This window comes from Centroberyx gerrardi, chromosome 18, assembly GCF_048128805.1.
Source record: "Centroberyx gerrardi isolate f3 chromosome 18, fCenGer3.hap1.cur.20231027, whole genome shotgun sequence".
Lineage (NCBI taxonomy): Eukaryota > Metazoa > Chordata > Actinopteri > Beryciformes > Berycidae > Centroberyx > Centroberyx gerrardi.
Window position 1 is genome coordinate 24,889,338 of NC_136014.1, and position 10,000 is coordinate 24,899,337.

At 43.5% G+C, this 10,000-nt stretch overlaps 1 protein-coding gene across 1 annotated transcript in view; it reads right to left on the minus strand.

Moving 5' to 3' along the window:
- The window catches only part of aig1 (androgen-induced 1 (H. sapiens)), a 23,917-nt gene that overhangs the window by 12,617 nt on the left and 1,300 nt on the right, over positions 1–10,000 (minus strand). Inside the window, exons 2-3 of the mRNA XM_078289997.1 lie at positions 5,396–5,551; positions 1,557–1,658 (exon numbers count right to left, since the gene is read on the minus strand). Of these exons, the coding sequence (XP_078146123.1) occupies positions 1,557–1,658; positions 5,396–5,551 (258 nt within the window). The remainder of the gene's footprint in view (positions 1–1,556; positions 1,659–5,395; positions 5,552–10,000) is intronic.

Consider the following 10,000-nt stretch of genomic DNA (forward strand, 5'->3'; position numbering starts at 1 on the left):
CTCACATCTCACAGCTGATTTAAACACACACACACACACACACACACACACACACACACACACACACACAGCTGACAGTGTTATCAGTCAGGTGACATAGTGGCCAGTGTGTTAGTCGCTATCTAAACATTACATTAGACCTGCTTCCTCTTGGTGGTAAATCAGATGCGGCCGGCAGCCCGGCTCTGCCTCTATTTAAATCCAGAGGTTTGATCTGTTCTTCAGGACCGATAAGAGCAGCGAGCGCTTGATTAGACAGATCCACCGATACGAAACTGATCCACGTGCTGCTCAGGTTACACTTCAAAACCCTTTTAATGAGCATGCGGTGAGTTTTGAGAGGTAAAAACTCCCACAGTGAAAATGAAGAATACATTTAAAGGGGAATCTGGAGCGAAAGAAAATACAATTGCTGTTTTTTTTTCTTCCTGTTCACAATGTAATTATTCTTTTTTGCCTCAAAAGTGATAATTTTTGAAAATTTTGACGGCATGGAGCAAGTGATAATGTAATAACCTTACAATACCTAACCGATTTACAATCAGAGGGCCACTTGACAAGCGCTTTTGTTTTTTTTTTGGCTCCTCCTGCACATCTCTTCTGTTTTTTGTTTGTTGTGTGTTTTTTTTTTTTTTTTCTCCAATCTCTATGTATTTAGATGTTTTGGTTGTTTTTGTTTTATGTCCAATAAACTAAACTAAACCTAACCTGTTAAAATATAATAAAATGTCCCACTTAATGGGTTGAAAATGTAAATAAAACCTGTTAATGTAATACATTCCTGGGTAATGCGCAGTTACTTCATACTTACTTCATACGGGGTGTAATTTTAAATGATGATATAATAATGAATAATAACATAATAAGCCATGAGGACAAGAAGAATGTGATAATGATTTGGGTTCAGCCAGGTTCAAATCAGTTACAGCACACACTCAGGACTCAACAACAACAACAACACATCAGCGGAGGAATAAATGCAATAAAATGCAAAAAGAGCCGGTGTTCATGTATGCAACAAGCGCTATTTCATTAGCTTAGTAATCTAGATCTCCATCCAGCTGCTACAGAAACCTGAGACAGAGCTGAACAATGTTCTCCAATCTGAATGTGCTCAACCTTTGAGTGTTAAGTTTGTCTGTCATTCAAACACACATTAAGTTATGATGTACAACAACATGGAGAATGTAAATATTAGTTTGGACGAATACGCTGAGCAGTTCGTCTTTGTTACTTTCAAAAATACTTTTTACATGTTGTAAAGTGACATTTAGTGTCTAGTTCTGCCCACACTGTCTACATGAACTTTTACAAATGTAATCAGCTGTAATGTTTGCACCTGTTGACATTTTCTCTCTCAACAATGACGAGACAAATCTGAAAGAAAATGCTCCAATCATAACAACAGCCGCCTCCTCGGTACTGATGCTATCGCTGTAGGAAACTTCAAAGAGAGTCCTCAGACTGTTTGGGTCAAAGAGTCGAAGAGTCACACACACAGACACACACACACACACACACACACACACACACACACGCACACACACAGTACTCACCATGCCGTGGTTGAGCCACTGAGGGATGAAGTTGTCCAGTAGTCTGGGGTAGACCAGGTCTCTGTCGTACAGGTAGAGAGCCCAGAACATAGTCACCACAAACTGAGAAACACACACACACACACACACACACACACACACGCAAGAGAAAGACAGAAAGAAACACAACAAGGTTACAATACAGTTTATATGCCAATGTCATACAGCTGCACCCAAACACTGGAGTTAAGTATGCAACATATTATTGAAGGCAGAGCTGGCGTCATGGTTACTCAACTTGTTTACTCAACTGTGATAAAATAAAAGAATAGAAATAATCCTTACACTTCATCACTGTATCGAGCATTACAGCTGGAACATCGGTGTGTAAAATGTCACAGCCAATGTAAGGAGGAGTGTACTTCTTCTTCTTTAGTTTATTGTTGCCAGCAGCCACATTGGGTGTGTGTTCGACTATTTTTTTGCTGAAGCAGTCAGGGAAAAACAGAGAAGCTGTGGAACCTGAACTGACCAAGTTGCATAAAGCTAGTTTAAGACCAGTCTAAACCTTAGACTGGTCTTAGATTCTCAGCTTGGACTAGGCTAATTAAGAGTCTGTTACTTAAATATTACGAATGACTAATTTTGAGGTAGCCACTTTCCCCCCCGGCTAATCTTGAGTTAAGAACTTTGTTGCTATGGCAGCGAGTCGGCCTAACTGTCAGAGTGGGACGTTTAAATACTGAAGCTGTTTCATACAAGATGGCAAATCTTTGGTTTTTGGGAAGAGCCTGAATAAGAGAGAGAGTCTTTAGAGACAGAAACAAGCCATTAGAGATCTACAACAATCAACAAGTAGTAGGAACAGGTAAATATAAGTGTCTAAAGCAAGTGTGACTTAAGGTCACACACCTAGACATTAAGTCTAGGTCTATCTTTATGCAACTGGACTAATTGGACCAACCGGGCCCACTGGTTTTACAGAGCATGCTCCCAAACTGACTTATTAGCTACAAACATTGATTAGAATGGATTTTATCAAATGTCGGTCAGGAAACAATAAGTGAGACTTTATTGTCCAAGCTGGTGAGATATTTTACAGCGCAATGTCCACAAACAAGGCTGGAACAGCAATATACAGTAAACTATACAGTATGCTGGAGCCAACAAAATCTTCAGTAAATCGTTTCTGTGCTCAGTGGCATTTTCTCCAGTGAGCAGCTAATGCAGTCCAAACCAGATCATTTTGTTATCTTCTCTTTACTCTTTACATCTCTTTACATTTTCATTTCCATGAACTTCTCTTTAGTTGGTAGCTAACAGCTACTTAGCTACCACACTACAGCAGCTAAACTAACTGAGTTAGTGGGAAGCTAAATTTGTCATCCGTCGCTTCTGAGAAGTAAGTCGTGGCCTGAGAAGTCGCTAAATGTAATGACAAAGTCACCAAATTGGCTACAGTTAATGTTTTTAGCCAAGCAGCACAGTGGGGTACAACCAGTGAGACGTCAGCTGATGTTTCCTCTGCTTAGCCAATCAGCAGGTTGCGTTATTAACTCGCCTCCTGCTGGTCAGGTGATGCGTTGCACCAAAGTCAAACAATTCCAAGTGATGTTTTTTTTTTTTCCAGTTTGTTTTTCAGTTCCGCATTTTTTCACTTTGGCACTAAAGGAAAAAGGCTATGCAGGAAAACTGCCTGACTGGAAGCATCAGGTGTGTGTGTGTGTGTTTTCATGCCGCTGGTTTCCAACATCCCAGCATGCACTGCAAGCATCGAGTGGCGTGTCAAACCACCTTAAGGCTTTTGGTTCAACGTTGTCTTTCATCAACAGAGGTAAGACGACTAAAACAAAGAGAAACAAAGAAAGGAAGGAAGGAAGGATGGAGCGCAGGAAGGAAGGAAGGAAGGAAGGAAGGAAGGAAGGAAGGAGTATTTCCAGCAGACGGTTGGACCCGGGCCAGACCATGTTCTGCAGGACGGGGGTGGAATTACCTGCCTGCCATCTGGGCTCCAGTGCGAGGCACCTGAACCCCCCCGCTATTGTACTGACTGGCATGTTCTCTGCTTTCATCAAGCCAGGGGTGGCAGGGAACACACACACACACACACACACACACACACACACACATGCACACACACACACGCACACACACACACACACAGACAGACAAAAAAATGTAGACATACACACATATATTGTGTTGCTGTGTATCACATATTCACACACACACACATAGAGATGCAGACATGGACATGCATGCGCACACACACACACACACACACACACACACACACACACACACACACACACGCATGCACACAGAAGGAGATGCACATATGAACATGCACATACACGTACACATACAATATACACACATGTATACACACTTGTGCATTTGTGTGTACATGCCCACATACACATACAACCAGGCACACTCTCTCTCACACACACACACACACACACAAACACACACACAAACACACACACACGCTCCATATCAGGTGGGCTAGGTTTCCAGACATTAGCTGTGGCGATAATCATGTCTATTGTACTGTGTGTAAACTGAACTCTGTGCCCAACTCACACACAGGGCACCGTGCCAGCTGACTGCCTGTATAGGTGTGTGTGTGTGTGTGTGAGACAGAGAGAGAGAGAGAGAGAGAGAGAGAGAGAAAGAGAGAGAGAGAAAGAGAGAGAGTATGTGTGCAGCCCAGAATGTGGCAATAGTCTGACTGGCACTCAGGTTCCTAAGGGCAGTAGCAAATGTCTCTGTGTGTGTGTGTGTGTGTGTGTGTGTGTGTGTGTGTGTGTGTGAGTTGCAACCTAGAATGTGGCAGTGGTCTGACTGCCATTCAAGTTCCTATGTGCGGCAGCTATAGGGCACCTTGCCAGCTGAATTCTTGCATAAATGTGTGTGTGTGTGTGTGTGTGTGTGTGTGTGTGTGTGAACAGCCTGGGGTCAGACTGAGGTCACGTCTGGCTGTCTGAAGGAACAGTGACGACTCGGTTCATTCACCACGAGCTCAACACCAGCTTTACATCTCGGTTCAGCCGGTGCCGATATTTCTGTATTAAAGCTGCCGACAGACAACGATCAATACCTTTAAATATGAAAATATGACCACTTCGACGCCATTGTTTCTAACATAATTTGATGTTTTGTGCAGCCGGGTTTCATTCGTGAAAACTTTGTGAAATGAGCACGAAAAAGTTAAAGAATCTGGACAGTGGAGCGGAGACATTTACCTTCTACTCTAACGACCCGGGTTCAATTCCCAACTCAAGACATTTTGTGTTACGTTTCATTTTCAGGCGAAGTTTTTCTTATCTAAGCTTGACCAAAACTTTAACCCTATAACTTGTAACAACCAAATTGTTTTTCTTGCCTAAACTGAACCGTCAGCAAGCCTTTCCATGTGACAAACAGGTGAAAATGACGAGTCCAATTCCTGCGCTTGTCACATAATCCATTAATAATCCATTAATGGAGGAGGAACGTAGTCTGAAACATTATTTGTGTTTGTGCTGATTTCACAAAACTTTCAAAACTTTGTGAGACTGGGTTGTCTTGTCAGGGTGGAAAAAGCCTTTCAAACAGTATTAAGACACTAAAACTGTCCATTGAAACCATTGAGAGATTATAGAAAGCCACACTTCAGACGGAAAGAGAGGTAGAGAGGGAGATAAAGAGAGAAAGAGAGAGAGAGAGAGAGAGAGAGAGAGAGAGAGAGTGCTGACGATAACACAAATGCAAGATTCAAGCCTTTGATTCCTGCAAACCAAGCCGATCCTTCCCAGGCTGTGGTGTGTGTGTGTGTGTGTGTGTGTGTGTGTGTGTGTGTCTATCTATCCTCTCACCACTCCGACAGGGAAGGCCAGGACGGCCATCATCCAGTCCCGCAGGCCAATCAGCTTCCTCAGCTGCCGCTCCTGCTCCCTGCTGTCGCTCCCTTTAGTCAGCAGGCTGGACAGATCGGTCAGGACACACACCCCGAAAAACACCGCCTGGATCACCTGCAGGAGGGGGGTGGGGGTGGGGGTGGAGGGGGGTGGGGTGGAGGGAGGAGAGGGGTGAGAGAGGGAGAGTTTAGAAAGCAAACATAACAGAGAGAACGAAAGAGGGACGAAAGAGAGAGGTGAAGAGAGGAGGATAGGAGAGTATAGAGACTGTAGAAAGCTATAGGTATCAGTCACATTTCAGTTCAGACAGAAAGAGAGAGAGAGAGAGAGGGAGAGAGAGAGAGAGAGAGAGAGAGAGAGAGAGAGAGGAAGGTGGTTAGAAGGGGACTCTCACACTTTTAGATATCATCAATCAATCAATCAATCAATGTATTCCAGGAGTTATTTTGTGATGAAATGTAATTTATTTCTTTGATGTTCCCACTTTCCCTCAACCTGCCTCGTGTACTTCTACTTCAGTAGAAGTAGTGATTTCCTACATTTCCCAGAATGCCTTTCAACAACCCCCTAGAAAACGTGCCTGGACTTGTTGCTTTCAATCAAAGGTGGGCTTACAAGCATGTAAACCGCCCCCCCCCCTACTCAAAACCCCAACCGGTCTCTCTGCTGCAGTGCATGCTGGTCTCTCTCCTGCTCCTGTGGTGGAGAAACTGGTCTCTCTCCTCTTCTACGATGGATTTCTCCCTGTATGATTGTTGAACGTCTCTCGGTGCAAAATGGCGGCTCTAGAAAGAAGCCCTCGCTCTTTGATTCTGAGGGACTGACACCAAAACCTGACGTTTACCGCTGATGTTTTACATCCTGAAACATTTTCTCATATCAAACTGCACTGTAGCTGCTGGAAACATCTGGAGGTGACGTCACCTCGTCTACGATTGGCCGGTCATCCACGGGAACAAGAAAAATACACCAAACAACTTAAATGGACCCAGGAATACAAGGCACATCACACAGTTGATTTGTAACAGTGTTTTAGGGTGGATTTTTTCTATAAAGGAGGGGTATCATTTGCTTTTTCAGCAATTTTATAGAGAAATGTTAGAAAACTTAAGTAACTTTCATATTTCAGAGAGAGAGAGTGAGAAAGGAGAAACAGGTTGAGAGAGAATTGGGGATCCATGTAGACATATGTTTGATTTTTGCAAAGTATCTTGTGACTTGTGATGTCGTTTATTGATAGATTCGTCCACCAATGAGCTGTGAACTCTTTATTTTGAGATACATTTAGAGAAAATCATGAATGACTCATACTGAACTCAAACCGTTTATGCTTCAGTTATTAGGAATATAGTCGCAGAAGTGTGATTCTGTGAGAGCTTTTTATTGCATGCTGGTATCTGTGGTGGATTCTGGTTTTTATTGCGTGTGGTGGATTGTTTCTTCATATTGTTTTGTACCCTGACTGCACAGAAAATTTCCCATCGGAGAAGATAAAGTTATTGATTGGGAGGCTGTGGCAGGGAGAGAAAGAAAGAGAGAGAGAGAGAGAGAGAGAGAGAGAGGGGATGTTTGCACTCCTCTCCCGTCTCTTCTCTCTCTTCTTCCTCCCTCTCCTCACATTTCCTCTCCTTTCCTCTCCTCTTTTCTATTCTCATCTTTCCCCCCCGCCTCCTCTCCTCCCTTCTTTCCTCTTTTCTTTTTTCCCTTTCCTCCCTTCTCCTCCTCTTTCCTCTCCTTCCCAATTTTCTCCCTTTATCTCCTTTACACTCTCCTCCTCTCACCTTTCTCTCCTCCCCCCCTCTGCTCTCCTTCCCTCTTTTCTTCTATTCCTCCCTTCCTCCTCACCTACTATTTTATTTTCCTCTCTCCCTGCCTTCCTCCTCCTAACCTTCTCTTTTCTTTTCTCCTCTTCCTCCTCTCCTTCTCTTCTATACCCTCACCTCATTTTTTGTTCTCGTCTTTCACACCTCCTCTCCTCCCATCCTCTTTCCTCTCCTATCTTTTCTCCTCTTCCTCCTCTCCTCTCCTCTTCTCTCCTCTCATCTCCTCTCCTCTCTCCCCCTCTCCTCTCCTCTCCTCCCATCCTCTCTCCTCTCCTCTCCTCCTCTCCTCTCCTCCCATCCTCTCTCCTCTCCTCTCCTCCTATCCTCTCTTCTCTCCTCTCCTCTCTCCCCCTCTCCTCTCCTCTCCTCCCATCCTCTCTCCTCTCCTCTCCTCCTATCCTCTCTTCTCTCCCCCTCTCCTCTCCTCTCCTCCCATCCTCTCTCCTCTCCTCTCCTCCCATCCTCTCTCCCTCTCTCCTCTCCTCTCCTCTCCTCTCCTCTCTCCCTCTCTCCTCTCCTCTCCTCTCCTCTCCCATTGGGAGTCTCAGGTGTCACCCAGTGGGTGAAGGGAGAGCTGGAGGTTGGGGGCATTTTGGCTCGGATCAGATGCCACTTCACTTACAGTAATGTGTGTGTGCGTGTGTGTGTGTGTGTGTGTACCATCCCTATTGATTGAGTGGACTCTGTGGGGCTGTGTGTGTTTCCTGTTCCATGTGTGTGTGTGTGTGTGTGCATGCCTGTGTGTGTCTGTTAACTAAAATTTGTGCGGATGACAGTAAAAATCTGAGTCCGTTAGCTGAACTTAGCTCGCCTGCTACATAATTAATGGATTTCTATGAGAGTTCAGCTAGCGATGAGGCCGCTGAGCAGTAATGACAAAACACTCTCCTCTCCCTCAACAGCTGCTGTGACGGTCCAGGTGCCATCGAGCAAGGCACTGAACCCCCAACCGCTCCAATGACATACAGCAGAGGACACACACACACACACACACACACACACACACAAACACACAAACAAACACAAGCGCAAACATCTGTCAAATTGATTTTAGGGGAATCCTTTTAAGTGTCAATATGGCACAGATTTGCAGGGTTTCATATTACACATGTTCATGCACTAATCCAATCACACACACACACACACAACCACCCGACAGATACAAATCCAGTTAGCCTACACTCCTCTGTCCACACACACACACACACAGCTAGGGGCCAGATGTTGTGGCGGTGTGTGTTTCCTGGCTGCTGGTGTGTACAGGTCATTAACACCACAGTTAACCAGGAGGAGAGAGGGCTAATGTGGAAAATATGACGCAGCTATTTCACCAACTGACACACACACACACACACTGCAGAGGGGATGGGAGAGAGGATATGTGTGTGTGTGTGCGGCGCATATTAGTCTACGTACTTGTGTGCGTATGCGAGTGTCTGTGTTTATCTGCATATGACTGTGTGGGTGTGTGTGTGTTAGTGTGTGTGTGTGTGTGGGAGAGTGTGTGCTGCTGAATGTTGCTGAATGAGCCTTAACAAGCTCTGGATGCTAATAGGGTTATAATGCAATTTATTATTTATTATCTTTATTATTATTATCATTATTATGAACATCTACTCTAATGAAAAATCACTAATATTATATACTATAATAGCCTATTCCTATAGGGACTTATAGTGTGTCTGTCCTATAGCATGCTTTATATAGTTTTGTAATATATAGTATAGTTTTGTTGTGACATGTTTATAGTATCCCTCTATAATGTATTATAGAAGCACTCTTGTTCTCTTTCATGCTGTAATGATGTTGGAAAAAAGCTGGATTGTTTCCATTCATGTTTCAGGCCTACATCTAGTTCCTTTCTCTCATCGTAAACAACATAGATGAAAAAAACAACACGCAAAACGACACTAGGCACCCAGTCAACCAGGAACGATGATTAATGACATGTTATAATTATGATGATTATGGTAATGATGATGATTGTTGTTGTTGTTTTCATTCATGTTTTAAAGGTAGTCCCTCGCTTTATCACAAACAAAGTTGTTGTGTGAGACAGAGCTTTACCCTGTATGATTTTCATCCATCCATGGATGGTGAGACTTTTGACCAAGAGGGAGAGATCTGACGTAAATATCAGATCAAGAGTAGAAGGACAGGGGAAAAGAAAATGAAGAAAAACAAAGTCCTCCAACCCATACGACCACATAGGTCGTTTGTTCCTACCCACATGACCCATACGACCCACAGGAGCGTTTCCAACGTGATCTCACAAAAATACGTGAAATGAAAACAACTTGGGTTATGGTTATGGTTAGGCAACTAAAACAACTTGGTTAAGGTTAGGAAAATGGTTTGGTCAGGGTTAAATTTGGAAACGCTGGGAATCGAACCCCGGTCGCCGACATCAAAGAGAGAAACATGACGTCACGTGACGTGGACGCAGACCAACGTAGCACATTGTTATTATTTACACGACCGCTAGAGGTCGCTTGACTTTAAAACGTAACTATACTGTAGGTCGTAATAAGCTGCTTGTACAAACGATCTATGGGGTCGTTTTTTGGGGGTGGACAGGCTCAGAAAAACATATGGGTTCACTCACAATGTGCATCTAAAAGTGGGAGTATTTATTGTATTCTTTTATCTTTCTATTTTACTTGATTTTATTCTTTTAATGAAATGCATTTTGCTTGTTCTTTTATATGAATTTTATCTTTTTATCTGAATTCTATCTTTT